Source organism: Alternaria atra (assembly GCF_907166805.1).
Source record: "Alternaria atra isolate CS162 genome assembly, contig: 32, whole genome shotgun sequence".
Classification (NCBI taxonomy): Eukaryota; Fungi; Ascomycota; class Dothideomycetes; order Pleosporales; family Pleosporaceae; genus Alternaria; species Alternaria atra.
In genome coordinates, this window is record NW_025091331.1 from 387,081 (window position 1) to 407,181 (window position 20,101).

Here is a 20,101-nt window from a genome sequence, read left to right on the forward strand (position 1 = left end):
AAGAGGAGAAGGTGCGATTAGCTATCTGCATCAAGCGCCTTGCTACTAACCGACATGGTAAACTACCCATGCACACGCCCCCGGAGCCGTCACATGGCAACCGCACCATAGCTTGTCTCCAGCATGGTTTGACATGTCTATAATAATGACGGGTCATGGCCAACAATATCCTATTAGCCTGCCGTCCCTCTGGCCAGCAATCGCAACCATGGCCAGTTCGTTGCAATGCCCGGGTATTCGCTGTCGGTTGCCCTGGCGAGGACCTGGTACCAACAAGGGTTTCAGGTTTGATGTGACAGCTCGCCTGCCCTTTCCCCAGCATTGTTCCTGCCGAGCGAGTGCGCGTGCTCCTATCTTCCAACGGGCGCGACCACCCACGCCGCTCTAGACGGCAGCGACCACTCTTCCCAATGCAGCGACGACCATGCTTGAACAGCAGGAGCGACCTAGTGTGTGGGTCCCACTCACCCAACATCTGTTACCTGAACACATCGACAACCACGCATGTATAGCGTACACTAACAGCATAGCATGGGCTTCGATGTGGACAGGTGCATAGAGCTGCACAACCGCATCGTCGCCCACGCCCGCTCGCACCTTCCTAACCACCAACCAAAAATCCAACGCAGCTGGTTCGCCGCACACTCACTAGACCCTTCATCTCCAGGTTTGGGTTTTGAAGCCGATGATGAACTCACAGCCTTCCTATCAGGCATCGACATTGTCGTGCCCGAAGAGCATCAGCACCTGGCCTTTAACCCCTTGCTTGTCGGTATCCCACCGCCTTCCCGCCTGATCCCCGACATGTGGCTTGACATGTTAGAAGAACACGAGGATTACATCTTGCTCTACATGGGTACTGGATATGATCCAGGTGGTCTTGTGTACAGTCATTCGACGCAGCAAGTATGCTACCTGGATACCCCATATCTCGAACCAAGTGACCTCTATTGGGGCGATCTTCACAATGTGCTGGAAATTTACTGGAACTGTGTTGAGTCGGGCAAATTCGTCATCGATGTAGAATGCCCGGGCTTTGGTGAGAGAGATAACCTTACTACGCAGGGATGGAGGATAGAGGAGTGGACGAACCTAGAACTGGAGGGCGCGCTGGAGGCGTGGCATAGTTTAGTGGACACTATCACTAAAAGGCTGCCGGGAACAAAAGGGACAGAGGACGACGGAGAGTCTCAACAGAATGGGAGGGAAGAAGAGGCGGATGCGTGTCTGATCCCTTCCGAGATCCTGGAGCAACATCCTGCCATCCCACCTTTCGCACGCGCATTCCTCTCCCGAGCAAAAAAACCGACCTTTACTTCCATCGCTCCGCAACTAGACGTTCCGAACGAAGCTTTTATCCACCGTATAGGGGCCAAATTACAGGAACTGCATCCCAACGCTTCTCTCACCACCCGGCAACATGAAATTGACCATCTGCCCAACTTTCTCTTGTTCCCATGGCGTACACGAGGCTTTCAATTCGTTTTTCAGTCTGATCGTGACCGATGGCAGAACAAACCAGGACGTACCTACACCCTTGACAACCGCGCCGGTCTATATCTGACTCCCGATGGGACACATGCACACTCCGTCTCTCTAATCCTCCCTTTTCCACTCGGAGCTCATGGTCACGTTCGCAAAAATGATGGAACTACGGTGGCGCGAGACTGCCAAGGTCAAGCTGTTTTGTATCAGCACGGGATGTGTTTTCCTTTTTTGTCTGCTCATGGGACGCCGTTGGCTGCTGTCCTCGCCAACTGGTGGGAACTGGTTGAGAACGAGGTATGGCACGTTGATGAGGATGGGGTCGTCGGTGGGGAAGATATATGGAAAGAAGCGGACACAGAAGAGAATGCCGATGATTATCAGACGAATTGGAGCTGCTTTTGAGACAGTCGTTCAGCTGTTGCTCCACAGCACTGCAACGGAGGATCTCAGTTGTGAGGATCATGTTTGAATTAGATCTAGATGACACGGAGATAAGGTCGGAAATACCCGCCGAATGACTATTGCCTACTTCGTCGCGTTTCGTCCAGATTCCAAGGTACACGTGAGTTGGCGAGCGAGGCTGCAGGCTAAGTGGCGGGGCAGACTAGAAGCTCCGGGTCCCGTAACCACAGCCAGCACTGACGCACTTCCACGGTTCGCGCCTCTTTCACTCGACGTCTTTCAAACAACACGGCCACGGCGTATTTCTTTCTCTACCTTGTTTTCTCTGTCGTAACTACCGCCAAATCTGCTCCCCAACTCACCACCCTCTTACTTCACCCCAACTGCCACCATCGCCGAAGCTCTACTGCAGCCTGGCAGTACAACGCCATCATGGCAGACCAACCGCCCGAGCAACCTCTCCAACCAGAGCGACCCGAGCAACCAGACAACGCCATGCCCGACCAACAAGACAGCGCAATGCCTGATGCTGCGCATACGCCTGCGACTGCGCCCGCCGCCGCGCCCGATGCCATGTCCGACGCTGACAAGGTGAGCTCACCTGCTAGTCATCCGTCAAAGAGACACGCTGATGACGATATATCTCAGATCCGCGCAAAGCGCCTTGCAAAGCTCGGCGGTCCTGCGACTCCAAGCGGTCTCTCACGGCCGCCTTCAACAGCCCCCGAAGCTGCATCATCGGGCACTTCATCGCCGAAGCCTACCAAATCACAGGCACCACCACCGAAGCCTCAACCTGAGCCCACTTCGTCCCCGAACCCCTTCTCTCAACTAGGCGTCAAGACCGACGAGCCGCCTAAGAAGCGCATCACGATCAAACCCGCACAGCCACCGAGCAATGGCCCAACGCCGCAGCCCACTCAGAAGGCGCCGGAGTTGAGCATAGAAGCGTGGGAGGATCGGACGCTCAGCAATATTTTTAGGATAACCCTGGATGAGAACCATACGCAAGATGCACATGGGCACAAGCTGTTCTTTGCGTCTGGCGCTAAGAGCGACCTTGTAGATGATGGCAGGCCAGTTCGCCTGTCAACAGATTTGCTGGATTCCGTCATTCTGGAGGCGGCGTCGAGCCAAACACAAGGCCCAGCACTAGAATATCTGATGAGCTGCTGGAAGCGTGTATCCAAGGTGCTCAAGAACCTCGCAAACAAGACAGGTCCACGGTTTGAGGTCGTCAAGGAGGCCCGGCGGTTATGCTTCAGTTATTGCATTTTCGCTGTTACCATGCCAGACATGTTTGGCGAAGAGGCGCCCGCAGAGAATGCATTAGCTGATCGTTTGCTTCTCGGACCGGACGACGAGCGCGGCATCTGCTATGAGTTCCTCACCGAAGCCAGCCAGCGAATAGGCGAAGACGATACTATCAGGGAGGCACTGGTGGGTGCCATGGAGGACGTCAGCCGACGCCTCTCCAAAGTCTCAATGAACGGAGACTACAAGCCACACATGCTAATTTTGAGGATATTCGTCCGATTTCCGCCGCTCGTAGCTGCCTTGGCGCAGTCCGAGACGTTCTTGCCCGCCAACATCGAGGCCCAGCATATCGAGACACACAGCTTCCTAGGACCCTTTTTCCGGTTATCCCCTATGCAGGCGGAAGTGGCCATGAACTACTTCTCCGGCTCATCGGCTGTTGACAAGGGACTGATCGCAAACGCACAACGCGCTGTCCGCATGACTCTTCAGACGCATCAGGAAGAACTACTCGACATCACAAATACCTTCATCAAGAACAAGGAATCTCGCGAGAAGATGCTAGACTGGTTGGCGCTGACAGTCAACAAGAACCACAAAAGGCGTGCGATGCAAGTGGATAGGAAGGCAGTCTCGTCAGACGGCTTCATGGTCAACGTGACGGTTATATTAGATCGTTTATGTGAGCCGTTTATGGACGCCACATTCTCCAAGATTGATCGAATCGACATCGACTACCTGCGCCGGTCGCCTCGCGTCGACATCCAAGACGAAACCAAGATTAATGCTGATCAAAAGACGTCGGATGACTTCTACAGCACTAAAGCCTCGGGTACCAACAACTTCATCAGTGAGGTCTTTTTCCTCACTGTCGCTGCTCATCATTATGGTCTGGAGGCCGCGAACACCAAGCTGAGCACCCTTCAAAAGGACGTGAAGTGGCTTGAAAAGGAGCTTGTTAAGCTTGAACCTGAGCGGCCGAAGTACATGACTAGCCAGGCGCAGCTTGCTATTTTTGATAATCATATCAAGAAGATCAAGGACCAGATCGAGCGGGGCAAATGTAGCATTCTGGCTATCCAGGGTGTCTTGCTTGACGAGACCATGCAGGCTCGATCTATGCAACTGATGCGATATGTCATCGTATGGCTATTACGGCTCGCTTCGCCTGGGACCTCTTTCCCCAAGTCAGAGCTCCAGCTACCTCTTCCCAAAGAACAGCCAGTACAGTTCAAGTGTCTTCCTGAGTATTTCGTTGAAGACATTGTCGGAAACTTCAAGTTCATCACTCGCTACATGCCGCATATTATCACAACCACACAGTGCGAGGAACTGGTTAAGATCTGCATTGCTTTCTTGCGAAGCTCAGAGTACATCAAGAATCCGTACTTGAAGTCTGGTCTGGTGACAATTCTGTTCCACGGAGTATGGGCGATCCATGGTAGGCCTAAGGGCGTGCTTGGCGACACGCTCTTCGCTCATGACTTCGCAATGAAGCACCTACTGCACGCATTGATGAAGTTCTACATAGAATGCGAGAGCACCGGAACACATACGCAGTTCTTCGACAAGTTCAACATTCGATACGAGATCTTCCAGGTCATCAAGTGCATTTGGCCGAACCCGATCTACCGAGAGCATCTTGCGACTGAGGCGCGCGTCAACCTGGACTTCTTCGTTCAATTCGTCAACCTGCTTCTGAACGATGTAACATTCGTTCTGGATGAGTCATTTACTGCTTTCAAGGAGATTCACGATCTTTCGAGAGAGTTGAAGAACGCACCAGCAAATATGGAGCAGACTGCACGTCAAGAGCAGGAAGAGAAGCTGTCGTCAGCCCAGGGTAAGGCCAAAAGCTACATGCAGCTCACCAACGAGACCGTTGCCATGTTGAAGCTGTTCACCGAGGCGCTGGCGGATTCGTTCACCAAGAAAGAGGTCGTCGTGCGACTAGCGCATATGCTGGACTACAACTTGGAGGCGCTTGTGGGCCCCAAGAAGTCGCAACTCAAGGTCGAGAATCCTGAAGAGTATGGCTGGAATCCTAGGAACATGCTGGCAGAGGTTACCGACGTCTACCTCAACCTGGAGAGCAAACAGTCGTTCATTGATGCTGTGGCGACAGACGGACGCTCTTATCGAGAGGAGTACATGACTGAAGCCTACAAGATTCTGCAGCGCTTCAAGCTGAAAACGCCCGAGCAGATGGAGCAATGGCAGACCATGTCTGACCGTATCAAGGAGGCAAAGGCTCAGGCCGACATGGTAGAGGCGGATCTTGGAGAGATCCCAGACGAATACTTGGATCCTATTCTTGCTTCCCTCATGGAAGACCCAGTCACCCTACCTATTAGTAAACAGATAGTCGATCGCGGCACCATCCAAGCGCATCTCCTCAGCGACCCACACGATCCGTTCAACCGTACGCCACTCAAGATCGAGGACGTCATCCCCAATGATGAACTCCGAGAGGAGATTCAGAGCTGGAAGGCGAATCTGCTCGCCCAGAAGATGGCTGAACGTAACGCCGCTGCTACCGCACCAGCTGGTGATGCCATGGACACTTCGTAGAGTTATTGGTTTGGCTGTCTAGCTGGAAGAGGGCAAGCACGTAGTCATGGTTATTAAGGCGTTTGTGGTGGCGCATTTGCTAGATTATGGGTCCTGAGAGCATGGTATTTGGGTGTATCGATGAGTTTGCGATGCATAACAAAATGATGCATGATAGCGTTACGCCTTGCCATTATGTATGCATCGATGAGGTATGAATGTTGCCGCATTAGGCGGGATGGTTTTCTCCCGGTCAATGAAAAGACATTCTCACACTTCTTGGCTGCCTACTTGTATTCCCAGTCCTTGTGATGTTACCTTTATCGCTATCGGTGTTGTTTTGGAAGTGAAATGACCGCTCAATCGCTTGTACAGCGAAGTCGCCTTGCTGCCAAGGCCTAGTCTTTCTCTCAATACCTTGAAATGACAGATCAGACAGTGGTATGTTTTTGGATAAGTATTCAGGTGATTAAATACATGTTCGCTGTCTCAACACGAGTTTTAAGTATAGCTAGTGTAGTTCACCACTTTCAAAGAAAAGTATGAGTTGCGAGCGCCGTGTTTGCTACGGCGTCATCATTGTGATTTAGGTCGTTCATTGACCTAGCTTAGTCCTGGTCAGCCACTACTAGAAAAATGCTGTTTGGCTGTATGTTGTCGATGTAAGCATTCTCTCGTTATGGAGATGCATGACGACTGAGTAAGTGGGTATGTAAATGAATTGCAGTTTCACTGGAACGGGATTGAAGAGTTGGATGGCGGCTTCGGGCGGAATAGGAAGTGTTCTAATCGTTTGATAGAGTAGTGGCGGTGCGAGACATAGAGTCCCAAATCGCACCACTGCAGCAGGCTCATAATCTAGGATGTCAACTAGCGCACTTTGCGATAAATCTCAAGGGTTTTAGGGTACTCAGGCTGATGTGCGCAGCTCACAAAACAGTATTGAGTCGTCTGGGCAAGTGCAGTATGCGAAGGAGGGTGGTTGCTATCATGGTGGTGGTGATATTTCTAGTTCATTCAACGCCACTCCTCTTTCCAGATCCAGAAGTAACCTCCAAATCTATCTTCGCCTCCCCAGACACCCACAATCCCGAAAGGTGTTATCGTGGCTTTCCAGATCCATGATAAGTCGCGTGAGAGATATCTCTTCATGATGTAGACAGATCCGTCCCTTCGCACAGAGCCCTCTAACGAAAACTCTCCGACTGTATCGGTTCCTCGGCTCCGGGGATCGATCACTGTGAATTCGCTGAAAGGAGATTCATCCCCCGATTCTTCTTTGGTGGAGTTCCGAGCAACGATTTGAATGTCATGCATAGGCGGATCGAAACGTCGTCGACCCAAGGCGCGCCGCTGGTCAGAGTAATAACCCATCCATCGCCCGGAAGAAAGGAAGTTGGGTGACACCATTTTATGAAGGTGACATAAGCCGAACGGTATCTTTCCATCTGTGAAGGGTGGAGATTTATCCATCTCGAAGACAGGCGGCATGTGCATCAGGGCGTTAAAAGGTATCCTGGTAGGTGAAGGGAGCTCGCTCATCTGGATTGGGGTCAAGTGATGTACAGCCAACTCCAAAAGTAATGTGGGGAGCAAGGCTGTAGCTTGTTCCATGTAGAGTGCATCGTCAATACTGCCGTAGTCTCGCACTCGCTGTCGAAGGCTTTTGATAGCATCTCCGTCGGTTCGTACGCCGTTGCGGAGGGTGATTGGTGGATCTGTTGCATGGTTCACGGAGAAGAAGCGGTCGAAAGGTTCTTTGACTTGCTTCCCATTTCCGGTCATGTGCAGCTGCGCCAGGATGGTGTAGCTCAGTATGAAGTTCACGTTGAGAATGTCGAATTTATACCATTCAAGTGACATTGTTAACGAGATCTCATCCCGAAATAGTTGGCCTTGGAGCTGCAGGAAGTTTTCGGGCTTGAGGTGTAAAGCTGCGGGGTGATGTAGAGCCATCATCTGCGGTAGCCAATCACCCAGTTCGTATGCCCTGAGCCGTTTATATTTGTGTAATGTCCATATATCGTCTTTCTTGATCAAAGCTTGCATACATCTTTCGGCTGCGTATGCTATGCGGATCGTCTCTTGGAGAGAAATGTTGGCCAAGACAGCGTCGCTTCCCGCCCAGAACATTCCTGACAGTTCTATTCCATTTTCCAAGAGAAGGGGTCGCTCCAGGTTGTATTTTGTAATGCTTTGGAATACCACTTTATCATTGCAGATGTTGCGTAGTTGTCGGTCGACTCTGAGAAGGCTGAGAGCTGAGGAGCAGGGCAGAAAAGATGCGATATGTTGTATCAACTCGTTGGGAAGTGAAAGGAGTTCTGCCATAGCAACTGCTGGATAGAATTGAATGATGAGATGAGAATTGCTAGATTGGAGATGGTACAATGGTGGCGAGGGGAACGGTCACGTGAAGATAACGATAAAATACCTGTGCAAAGTGAGGCGAGGCAACGCCAATACACTGACGAAAGCACCATCCAAAATGCTTCCGAATAATATCGCCAACAGGTACCGAGAGTATGAAGCTGAGACCGAAATGTTTGTCACATGACTTGCCCAGACAGCTAGTCATTCCGGTATCAGTTCACCATCCACATCATTAGCTACCAGTCGACTCGAGGGGACGACGCGTCTATCCGCACCCAAAATCAACTCTTCGTGACCGCGCAGGATCAGCGACGATATCTTAGTTGCGTGCGCCGATATGGTAGCGAAGAAACCTCCCAAGAAGTTTGCAGTGCCACTCTACGCCAGCAGAGCCGAAGTCGATGCCTAGACCTTTATGTGCTTTAGTAGAGCATGAATTGTACCGTCATTGCTATGGAATTAGAGCGAAACACATCGTGTTCCCACATAGCTGATTTCGTTGTCGGAACCGTTTACTCTGTCAATGATCATGTATAGTTGTACGAAATGTGGATATCCTGGCTAGAATACGATGTGAAAGAGAAAGCCAAACTGGAAAGACGTTGAAGAGGACGATTCCTTGTACCTTCACAATGGAGGCTCTACTGATGTACCCAAAGTTCATCCTTGAACTCGGTACCACGAACCAAACCAGCTGCCTCAACCCATGTACACACCGTATACTTGTTTACCCACTGGGTTTCTGTACAATATATGTGGGTACGTTGTCTGTTATGTTCTGAGATGCAGAAGTTTGTTGTTGTGGTTCCATTACCGCTCCCAACCCAGACTCGGTCACAGCCGGAGCGATATTGAGCGAATCGTTTACAATTCCAGAGCTCGTTACACGCTTGAGATATGTTTGGCGTTTCATTGAACAATGGTTAAATCTGACCATCTTCACTTCTGCGTGTAATAACTGACGGTCCTATCAACTCATCTACCTCATTTACCGCTCGGTAGATACGAGCGAAGATCTCAATCGGATCTAGTTCCCCCTCTTCGTTCAGAACCGAGAAGTAGGATCTGTTCGCTTGCAGAGTGTTCTTGATGCGTTTCGTGATGTACGCTAATACTTCATCTGCGTTATTGGTGGTATGCCTATATGCTATAGGAAAGGCTAGCGTAGCTATCTTCTCTTTGAACTTGTTCAAGTTGTTGAAGACTAAGAGAAAAGGTAGATCGATGGAGGCCTTGGTCAACATCAATTCAGTTAACTCGATCCTGGCAAGGAGATCATGGAATGGCGTAAAAGCTCGGTGGCTATGATCCTGGAGGTCAAACACGAAAGCTAGTGTGGTTTTGCTGTCTAGAGTTTTGTAGGCCAATTGATCCAGCTCGACAGCCGAAACAATCCTAGGCGAAGCTGAGTGTGAAAACTGGAGCTGATAGGCTACCCTCCCATGAAAGCCTGTGCCCAAACTTGCTGCAAGACGGTCTGAAAGTAGGGGTGTGGCGTATTGGGGTTCTGTTTGATGTACAGGTAGTATTCGTTCCATATGATCCATGAATCTAAAACACAGTTAGCAAGTCGCGTTCTGAGCGAATGTGTTAGGCAGCACGTACACTCTTGCCTTAGCGTTGCCGCAATATATGTTCAATCCACCGGCAAGTATGATTTCAACATGGAATAACATTTCATGATTAGACACATTATATCTGGGGTATGCTGGGTTTTCTGCTTCTGGCTCGTGGGTTACTAGTAAAGCACTCCACCAGATTAGCGCGCAAGCTTCCAAAGCTTTATCGCGTGCCGGACGTCCTTCGGCGCGAGGAGGTAGGCCAGAGTAGGCAAATAAAATAGCGGTCTCTTCTTGTTTCCAGTCAACAGTGATAAGCTTGGCGATACTGACGATAAGGTCCAATGCGACGTTTTGTATACTCGCCCGACGCCGAATCCGATCGAGGTTAGGATAGTGCGTATGGTCCTCTACGATGTTGATGAGCTTTTCCATGCCAAGTTGATCCTCCCCGTATAGATATAAATCTCCAGAGAGCCCTGACGACATAACTACTTTCTCACTTGGAAGTTGTTGTTGTTGCCGCCTCAAGATGTCTTTAATTGAACCTCGGAATGCGCGCTCATAGACTCTTGTGGCGAACACGTTCGAATCGAAGTCGAAGACACGAGAGATCTTCGACAGGTTGTCGGTGATCCTGCTGGTAAGAGAAGCAGTATCTCGTTGAACGCAAAGAGACATCGAGTCTGCTTTAGCTCGGTTGAGTACCTTTCGGCTTTTCGTCGTTTCCAAATGTCTCTGCTGCTCAGAGAGTGTTTTACTAGGACTTTTAGTTAGATTTATGCATCTGTGGAACGCTGTAAGACTTACCAATTGCACGCAGCCAGTAAAAGGGTCAACGCACTCGCCTGACGCTCAAGGAGTCGTTGTACGCTCTCTGGACCGGCACTACCAAAGACGACCTTGAACTTGTTGCGAAGATCCAGTGGCTTCTCCGTCAGTTGCGCAAGATCGGTGAAAAAGCTTTCAATTCTACTTATCAACAATCTGTAGCAAGAAACTGAAACGTCTAGATCCATGATAAGCTGATGATGAGCGTCCTGGAGGTCCTGGTCAATCCACTCTTGGATCTTGGCTGAGGCGGCCCGTAAGGCTGTGAGTTGAGACGCCAAGCTGAGCAGAGTGAGATCTGCATCGTCCCATTTGGCTCGGAGATCGCTGATAATGCCGATAACCTTACTAATACCGTCCACAATACTGAAGATTGAGCCTAATCCACCAAGGACTGCAAGGGCTTCTGCCATGGTTCTGCGTTCTTCAGCCTTGTGACATGCCTGATCACTTCTTTCTTAGGGAATGACGCTTTCAACATTAATTTGGGGTGTTTTGTGCAGTTGCATGAGCTCAAGTGTAACAAACAAAATACGTGGAGAACGAGGATACTAGGGGAGGCCCAAAGACAGTATACTAAGAGTATAGAGAGTTGGGGGCGCAGAGCTTCAGCTCCAGCACTCAGCCCCGCGCTGCGCCTATCACGGTCAGTCTCATGAGAGTTTGATTCGTCCGGTTGTCGCCGCTGAAAGCATGCGGTCATCTGCCTAAGGGTGGCTTTCAAATGGAAACGAACTGATTAGAACAGCAGGAATATGTGGGTGCCAACCAAGCTACTGTCTGTTCATAGTATAACCTCAGAGTGACTATAACTGCAGCTTATCGACACTCGAAAGACACTGCCTCGTCAAGATTTCCTGCAACATACACCAGATGCTTTGGCCATAAGCAAAGTTCCGCCTTCCTACCCGTTGTGGTCTCTGCTTTGAGTGTCTCGGGTGCAACACCCTTCTCTACCCAGTCAACGAGGGCTTCAAGACCATCTCCGGGATACCAACCCAGCCCACCGCCGCAATGATCGATGCCCGGCGCCTCGAAGTAACGATAGTAATCGCTAGCATTCGAATCCCGCTTGTGTACCTGTTGCGCGTAGTGAGCAGTCGCATCAGGCGCGATAGCCTGATCAGCAAGCCCATGCCATGAGAGAAGTTTGCCACCCGCTTTGCGAAATCCGTCGAGGTTAGGGTTTCCCGTACCGATAACAGCGTCATAGCGGTCCACAGCTTCGTGGAAGAGCTGCTCGAAATACGTGATGTTAAGACGTGCGGTGTCGTATTCGCGATCGAGCAGAACAAAGTCGGTGACCCAGGTCTGGGGTACGGCAAACGGTACACCGACGCATGTGTTATTGTTCTTGCACGTTGTTGATGCGAGGCCAGCGAAAGAAGCACCGATGTTGCCGGCGTACCAGAGGAAATCGCCTTCGGTGGTCGTAGCACCCTGCCATATCATCTTGGCTACCGTGGCTAAAGTGGTCGTGACTGTCATGCTCTGGTTCGTAGATGGACAAATGTATTGTTTGCCAACGACGGTCATTGGGTCAAAAGTGCAGTCTTGGGGTAACGAGATAATGCCATCCTTTAGTCCATCGAGACCATCGCAGGCTTCGGTGGCAGCAACATTGATAGCCTCAAATTCCTGCGGGGACGGGAATCCTATTTCATATTAGTCCCTGTCCTCAATCTCCGCAAGGGGACATACCATTTTCATTCATGACAACCTGCGGCCATAAGAGTTGCATCATCAACTCGTTCCAATATATGGCTGGAGCAGTCGCCAAGATACCATCATATTGATCTGGATACCTCTGCGCCATCATATAACCTTGTCTGCCGCCCTGAGAACAACCGTTCCAATAGCTGTAGCTTGGTGCTTTACCGTAGTAAGAATGCGCGACCGCCTTTCCCAACGTCGCAAGGTCATCTAGAGCAACCGAGGCGAGATCTTCCAACAATACCCAGTTGACGTTGCCAGGACTGACGAGCGACCAGCTTATGTCTTGGCCGATGTGGCCTCCATCCGTTGCGATAGCAACGAATCCCTCGCTAGCCACCCATGGAAGCGTGGTGTTGGTTTCGGGTCCTGTAGACCACCCCCCACCACCAGCGCCTAGAAGTCGTCCAGTCCAATTCTCAGCGGAAGGCAACCAAATGACGGTATTGATGGTGTCATTGTAGCCAGGATGCGTGTATGTAATGGTTACTTCACAAGCGTTTAGGTCGGTCACAGCACTAGCATAATGGTTCTGCTCAGCTGGAGCTTCGAACGATAGGTTCGTGTGTATTTGTGTTGTGATGTTGAGAATCTGACCGCCGTGAAGCTCCAACTCTTGGAATGAAGACGCTTCGCACACTGGCTCTCCGAAGGCTGGGTACGTTAGGCACCCCAATATAGGTAGGAAGGAAGCAAGGCTTTGTCTTTGCCATGACAACATTTTCGGAATCGAGAGTGCCTACAGGCAATGATCGAGATAGCTTGGATTCGAAGCTACTTACCTTGAAAGCATTGCTGCCTCTACCTCTACTTATAGCAAATGCAAATAGACCGCATTTACACATTCACCCGCAACCGATGGGTTCCAATGATATATCCACAGGGGTGTCCAGATTGGTGAGTTTGCAACAATGATTGACGTCCTTTTAATTTGAAGAAGTATCAGGTGTCGTAAAGCGCTTTTATGTCATCAAGTCGTGCCGAATTTGGATCAACTCTGGTGACGCCACAATGCCATGATCGGTGCTAGTATATCTCGCAATAAGTGTACATAGATTGGCGAACAACACTTGAGTCATGTGCTGATGACTTAGGGAACGCCTTAAGCTTTTGCGACAAAGGGCGCGCAATCTAAACCCTTGTAGTGGCGGTTTGAGGTAGTTTGAGGCCTTTTTGATGGCACGGTGTTTTGCATCCTTTAATATACTGTATCTCTTGGGATTTGTTTTCTTGCTTCAAAAGCTTTTTTTTATCAACGTCCGTAGATGAAGTGGATGGAGAATTGGTCGGGTCTTCGGATTCTTTTCGCGCCGCGCACCGCTTTCCATCTTTCCTGCATCTCCTATTCAACCGGTTTCGTTTGACTCCACGTTCTGATTGCTAGTTTCTGCCTGAAAATGGTCGTAACAATATCATCCATGAGCACGTTGTTGTAGACGGAGTCTAGAGCAATCTCAATGTGCGACGAAATGTCTAGGAAGGGTGGTGGGTACACTACACCTCTTTCGGTGCACCCGAATACGTCACCACGCGTCAGTTTCGCGATGTGCCAGAAAGCTTTCTGAAGCTCCACGCGTAGTTGTTCTCCCCAGGCTCAGTGACATCTCTATCCTCTCATCAAGCTCATGCTGAAATACCGAGTCGGCTTTGGACTACCCCACATACTTCGTGTGGGGCATCAGTTACCCCAACAGCACCCCGCATCAGACATGTACCGGATCGGAACTATGCCGTCCACATACATACAGAATGTCATACTTCCATATCTTCAAGACAGACCCTAGCCTGGGTCAAGAAGTCAACAATATCCTAGGGTCGAATACCAACACAACACAGCCATGGACCCAGCACAATTCGGTTACAGCACCATTCCTCTCAACCACGCCCCTTACGGTCCCATCGTACCGTCCGCCCTAGAAGGCTCCAATGCTGGGAAGGTAGCTCTAGTAACAGGTGCCGGTCAAGGTATTGGCGCCGCCATCGCAGAATCGCTAGCGAGATCCGGGGCTAACGTAGCCATCCTTGACCTAAACACTGACAAGCTCACCCAAACCAAGAAGATATGTTCAGCATTTGGAGTAAAGATCGAGGCATATGGCTGCGATGTGACAGATATGGAACGAGTAAAGGAGGTGTTTGCGCAAGTTGAGAAACAGTTAGGGCCGATCGACATATTGGTGAACAATGCAGGGATATTTACTCAGCGACCATTCATCATGGGTGATTTCGATACGTTTTGGAAACAAATTGAAGTCAACTTCAAGGCCGTAAGCTCACCTCCCAGCAGGCCAATTACTTTCACTAAACGTGTTCTCAGCCTCTAATGCTTATCCACGCCATCCTTCCACGAATGCGCGAACACGGCCACGGCTGCATCATCAACATCGCCTCTCGCTCCGGTACTGTCGACGTACCCATGACACTAGGATATGTAACATCCAAAGCAGCGCTCATCCGTGCTACACACACACTGCAGACTGAGATGGAACTTGATGGGCTGGATCCAGCTATTCACATGTATGCGCTACACCCAGGTGGTGTCAGGGGTAACATGGGCGGAGGTAAAGTCACCTCATTAGAAGTTGGTGTTGTGTCCATGCTAATGCAATGCAGCTCCAGCAGCAGACGATGTAAAGAAGAAGTATGGTGATATTACGGATGAAGACTTCTTCAAGGACTTGTTCAAGGATGGGCCATCTCTTTGTGGGCAGACATGTGCATGGCTGGCTAGTGGGCAGGGAAAAGAGCTAAGAGGGCTGTTTATAGGTAGGAAAATTATGTTCTAGGGGTTAAAACCTTGAGGCTGACATCATATAGATTGCAGGCAAGACGTGACGAAGCTCCTGGACATCGGACGAGAAATACTACTGAAGGAAAACCGGAACAAGCTGACAGTGAACTTCATCGATGGGTATTGCAACGAGCCATAATGACCACAATCAAAATTGATAGTTATTCTATGACAGTCAAGAGGAATTTAATATGGTACAAGAAACGAGGGAAATGCACAAAAATACAACACAATACCATGCGAAAAGCCACAATTCACCACGACGAGCTCACAAAGAGCATCGCACCATCGTCAAGAGAGCCACTTCCTCTGCGCGGAAGCCACGTGTCCAAACGATGAATCCTGACCATCCTAGGTGTATCTCACCTAGTACACCGGAACCTTGAAAGCATCAAAAGTGTAAGTCCAACTCTCGATGGACGCCTTGTCCTCCACACACTCGAAATCGGAGCTGTTTCCAGACCAAAGCGGCCGGCTAGGCCACTGGCAAAGCTGTTGCATCTCGCCAGCGTTTGTACCTGACGCCACCGTTGCGTTGAGGCGGCTGGGTTTCACTCCGTTCTCAACCCAGTCGATGATGGTAGCCATGTTATCTTGCGGGTAAGGGCCAGGCTGAAGGGCATTGGCATTGCAGTGCGCCGCGCCGGGAACGAGGTAGAATTGGTACCAGTCAGCCATGGCTTCCTGAGCTTCAGCATCGGTCATGTTGGGGTACATGATTGACCGGACAGACTGCCAGTAGTGGACCGAGGAAGCAGCGGGGATGGAAGGATCAGATTCGCCGTGGTAATGGATCATCTTGGCACCGGAAGATTGGAAAGGAGTGAGGTCGGGGAGCGTGGTTTGCAGGCTGTCGAGGTAGCGGACCATGCCAATGTTCATCCATTCTACAAGTGTATCGTAGGTAACGTTGTCAAGGTTGGCAAGGTTGTCCAAATCGAGCAGCTGGACGAACTTGGTCACATACTCGCCACCAGTGGAAGGGATGCTGAGGTCCCACTCGCCGGTCGCATTGTTGTACGTCGGCTCAGCGTCGCTAAGCTCCGAGCCGATCTGCCAAGATAGGTATGCGCGCTCACCCTTGGAGTTGTGTAGACCATCGTAGACACCCTGCGCTAACGCAATGTCATCAGCAGTAATAGTGCCGTTCTGTTCGGGCTGAGCGCTGGTCTGGCTTCCTGGCATCTGACGCTTGTTGAGACCGCGCTTGCTGAAGCCGAAGCCGAGGGAGGTACTGGTCTGGGCAGCGCAGTAGTAGCTTTCACCGATCAAAGAGCTAAGGTTGAAGTTGAGTTTGCAAAGGTCGGTACGGGAGATGACACCTAGAGCGACGTGTATTAGCGCACATTTTCCATGCAATCGTTCAGATCACTTACCATCAGTACGTCCGTCAAGAGGATCACAAGCAGCAATCGTTGCGTTGACGATCTTATCCAATGCGCATGGTGGGGGGTAGTAGTCGTTGATAGCGTTGATGGAGGCAGGGTAGACATGCAAAACCTGCTGCTGGGCAAAGCGAAATGCGGGTGCACCAGCCACAACGCCGTCGTACTCCTCACCCCAGCGCTGAACTTGGCTCATAGCTTCGCGACCACCGTCAGAGCACCCCTCAAAATAAGTGTAGACCTTGGTATCATTCAGCCCATAGAAGGCCTGTGTGACCGGTTTTCCGATTTTCGTCAACTCTCCAAGGGCGGTGTAGGCGAAGGCGTAGGTGGCATCCCAGTTGATGGTTCCGTTACCGTATAATACCGCCGCATCAAAGTTCTGATTGAAAGCATCGTAGCCTGCCGATGTGGCTCCAGAGGCAGCGCCATATGGCAGACCTCCAGTAGCATCGCTAGACAGTGCATAGCCTCCACCACCAGAAAGGTAAAAACGATTGGCAAAGTTTGAAGGCTCGGGGAAGGCAAACATGAGGGGAACGGCATCGCCCTTTCCGGTATGGGCGTAGCTAACGGTGACGTTACAGTAGTTATAGGTAGTACCATCAGTACTCGTTGACGATGCCATGCCACCACCTCCAAGGGTAGCATTGTAGACAGCACTGGCAGTCACAGTCCCAGGTAGTAAATCGAGACCGAGGAGAGTGCCATTGGAAGGGAGAGAGGCTTGCACATTTGATACTGTGCAGAGGTCGGTCAGCGAGGCTGCGTTGGCGGTTACTGCCATGGCAGCAGCTGTGGCGCGAGATGAGTGGCGCATGGCAAAAGTATAAATGATGAGAGTAAACAAGCAAACGAGAGTGTAGGTTTGAATAACTGTAGAGAAGCTTGATTAGCTGGGTGGTAATCAAGACGTTCGTCGCGGATTCTTGAGCATTATGTACTCTACCAGCCCTGACTCGGACTGTCTGCTTCGCCATGGCAATCGCTGTAAGGGACCCAGATCTATGACCGCAGACTCTATCCATGCTCAGAGTAATCCCTTAGCAATCTCTCAGTTCACTGTCGCTAAAACTTTGACTCTATTATTGTCCATGCGTGCCCTATCAGAAGTCTAGGTCGGCGGTATCCAGCCTTGTAGTGACGGCATCTCCCGTCTAGCGCACTATCACAATACGTGTGCAGTAATGCAAAGAGAGAAAAATAACAGTACGCCGGCTGTATCAATTATTGCGCCGCGTCATTGGGAAACAGTTTGCTGGTAGCAGACGTGAGCTCAAGTTACGCGTTCTCGGTTAGCGTTCCGGAGGGCCCAAGCTTGGAAGAGTCTTTATCCAAACAAGCGTTGTAGCAGATGCTTTTCAGAGCTCTTAGCTATGCCAAGGCTTGTAGCTAGATGATCAGACGGATGAGAGATCAAGCGGTCTTACAGCCGTGAAGCCGCGTATCATCGCGGCGGAGTTCCGGTCATTGGCGATGGAAGAGGCAGTTCGCCCGAAGTAATCAATGGGCTGTTATCATGGCATTGTGTGGTGTGCTTACAAGTACGCTACTACATGCCAAAGAGTGTTTTCCCTCGATCTATGCTACATTTTACACCGTTTCCTTCATTTCAACATGCTCCGTGCTTATCCCCTTCTCGAACTTTGCCTCTTCATTTGCAGCAATCCTCGCATCGGCTTCGATGAATTCAGCCGGACGATGTAGCTGCACAGCAAGCTTGTTGCGATGGATCAAGATACCTGGTTGCGTCTCGAAGAAGCGGTCAATATCTTCTAGGGTTCGGTTCGCCGTCTCTGGGTATAGGAAGTACGTGATCGGGATGAAGGAGAAGCAGATAACTGCCCAGATGATCCAGAACTTGTAGCCTAGGTTTTGGATACCAGGAAGGGTGGCCTGCACAACACCATAGTTGCAGATCCAATTAGTCGCCATTGCAAGCGAAGCGCCTTTGGTCCTCATTTCAAGGGCGTTGATCTCGGTCGGATACAGCCATGGCACGCCTAGCACGCCCATTCCGAAGCTAGCGAAAAACAAGAAAAAGAATGAGACTGCGACGATACCCAGCTTATAGGAGTCGCCACCTGCCTCAGTCTGGCCCTGAGACGCTGCAATGACAACCCAGCAGATGGAACACGCGCCGGCGGAGACCATCATGACTCTGCGACGTCCATATCGCTCAATCACGAAGTACGCCAAGCAAGCAAAGATGAGATAGTCGACTGAGCCGGCGGCGGCGAGAATGCGCGATAGAAGTTCCGAGATTCCCAACGCGTTTATGAAGATGTACGACATATAATAACTGGTGACGTTGATTCCTGAGATCTGGTTCATAGCCTGCATCCATGCACCGAGAAGCATGCGTCGCAGGACACCGCTTGGTCCTTTGCCAGTAAGAAGCTGCGTCCATGTGTATGTGTTCATATGCTCGCGATCGAGGATGTCCTTGATAATGTTGTATTGCGTGATTACCGAGGGCGATTCTGGCGTCGCTCCGTGGCCTTCGAGGGCAGCAAGGACTTCCAAGGCTTCGTCGTACTTGCCTTTGCGAATGAGTAGACGAGGCGAGTCTGGCAGGAAGGGACACATGGCGTAGATGCAGAGAGTAAAGAAGAGTTGGAATGCTAGTGGGAAGCGCCATGCTATATCGCGCGGTGCGAACGAGAAGCCGAGGGTAAGCCAATTTGAAATACTGAAACCAGTAATACAGTTTGCTAGTGGTGAGTTAGCCTAAGTGCACTAACATGTGCTGGTATACACATACCCATTTGGATAATGACAAGCTTTCCTCGACTGTTCATTTTACTCGTCTCAGCTTGCCAAACTCCAGCCGTTGCCGTATTCATACCAGTACCAAGGCCAGCCACGATACGCCCGACCATCATACTAGCTACAGTCCAACTACATGTCTGGATGATTGCGCCAATCCCGATGATCGTCGAACCGAGCAGAATCTGTCTTGGGCGTCCGAGAATGTCGCCAGTCCAGATAGTACTCATTGCTCCGATGAAGCATCCAATGTTGTATATGGAGGTCATCACACCTTGCATGTTGGCGGAGGGATAGCCAAATGTATGGAGGAAGTTCTCCGAAATGATGACATTGCCGAAGACACCTTGGTCGTAACCGTAGAAACTGCGGGGCGTTAGACAGGTACATTGTACGATGTTCGGATTGTAACCTACACGAGGACCGTACTGGCAGCGATGGAGATCCACACTGTCAGTCGCTCACCAGAGCCTCCGAGGTATTTGCGCGCCATGGCGAGGTTCTACCTGAGCAACTACCACTGGCTTACTAGGAATATGATGGTGAATGCGGGTTGAATGATGCCGTTGAGGTTCCAGGAACGAAAAACCCTCAAGTCGGGAGATGTCAATATGCAGTCCAGTGCACAGGGCCTGTACTAACTTCGTCATATGCAACGGGGTCGCAGCGACGATCACCTTTTTATACAGGCTCCCAAGCCCAGCCTCGGGGATTTCTCCGCTTATCATTATCCTCATCATGCGAAACTTGTCAAGCCTCACAAGCCTTTGGTGGTCTCGAGATCCACCGCGCTTCTCTAGGCTCAGATCATATTCCCCATACCCCGTAAACCGAAGACCCACCCGGTCCACATTGGAGCTTTTTTACTGGTGATCGCGGCGTTTTAGCCGAGCAAGGAGGCAATGAGTGGCTAAAGCGCAATGATAGGGCGGCTGCTGCAGCGATGTTGAGGTTGCAAGTAAGGGAATAATGCATCGCGGAAT

General features: G+C 50.6%; 7 protein-coding genes across 7 annotated transcripts; 3 read left to right on the forward strand and 4 right to left on the reverse strand.

Annotated features, from left to right (window-relative positions):
* Positions 1-531: 531 nt before the first annotated feature.
* ALTATR162_LOCUS9875 (uncharacterized protein) lies at positions 532-1,890 on the forward strand (the record flags this gene model as incomplete). Its single annotated transcript, XM_043317511.1, has 1 exon — positions 532-1,890. The coding sequence occupies one exon, from the start codon at positions 532-534 to the stop codon at positions 1,888-1,890; it is 1,359 nt and encodes a 452-aa protein (XP_043173446.1).
* A 432-nt stretch (positions 1,891-2,322) lies between these two features.
* On the forward strand, positions 2,323-5,718 carry ALTATR162_LOCUS9876 (uncharacterized protein; the record flags this gene model as incomplete). The annotated part of the gene is made up of 1 exon (XM_043317512.1): positions 2,323-5,718. One exon carries the CDS (start codon positions 2,323-2,325, stop codon positions 5,716-5,718), a length of 3,396 nt encoding a protein of 1,131 aa, XP_043173447.1.
* Positions 5,719-6,714: 996 nt separating this feature from the next.
* On the reverse strand, positions 6,715-8,028 carry ALTATR162_LOCUS9877 (uncharacterized protein; the record flags this gene model as incomplete). The annotated part of the gene is made up of 1 exon (XM_043317513.1): positions 6,715-8,028. The coding sequence occupies one exon, from the start codon at positions 8,026-8,028 to the stop codon at positions 6,715-6,717; it is 1,314 nt and encodes a 437-aa protein (XP_043173448.1).
* A 965-nt stretch (positions 8,029-8,993) lies between these two features.
* On the reverse strand, positions 8,994-12,894 carry ALTATR162_LOCUS9878 (uncharacterized protein; the record flags this gene model as incomplete). Its single annotated transcript, XM_043317514.1, has 5 exons — positions 8,994-9,621; positions 9,676-10,389; positions 10,440-10,877; positions 11,329-12,115; positions 12,162-12,894. The coding sequence occupies 5 exons, from the start codon at positions 12,892-12,894 to the stop codon at positions 8,994-8,996; spliced, it is 3,300 nt and encodes a 1,099-aa protein (XP_043173449.1).
* Positions 12,895-14,011: 1,117 nt separating this feature from the next.
* Positions 14,012-15,103, forward strand: ALTATR162_LOCUS9879 (uncharacterized protein; the record flags this gene model as incomplete). Its single annotated transcript, XM_043317515.1, has 4 exons — positions 14,012-14,440; positions 14,491-14,734; positions 14,787-14,939; positions 14,991-15,103. The coding sequence occupies 4 exons, from the start codon at positions 14,012-14,014 to the stop codon at positions 15,101-15,103; spliced, it is 939 nt and encodes a 312-aa protein (XP_043173450.1).
* A 227-nt stretch (positions 15,104-15,330) lies between these two features.
* ALTATR162_LOCUS9880 (uncharacterized protein) lies at positions 15,331-17,169 on the reverse strand (the record flags this gene model as incomplete). The annotated part of the gene is made up of 2 exons (XM_043317516.1): positions 15,331-16,286; positions 16,341-17,169. 2 exons carry the CDS (start codon positions 17,167-17,169, stop codon positions 15,331-15,333), a joined length of 1,785 nt encoding a protein of 594 aa, XP_043173451.1.
* Positions 17,170-17,942: 773 nt separating this feature from the next.
* ALTATR162_LOCUS9881 (uncharacterized protein) lies at positions 17,943-19,611 on the reverse strand (the record flags this gene model as incomplete). Its single annotated transcript, XM_043317517.1, has 3 exons — positions 17,943-19,063; positions 19,114-19,484; positions 19,535-19,611. The coding sequence occupies 3 exons, from the start codon at positions 19,609-19,611 to the stop codon at positions 17,943-17,945; spliced, it is 1,569 nt and encodes a 522-aa protein (XP_043173452.1).
* Positions 19,612-20,101: the final 490 nt, after the last annotated feature.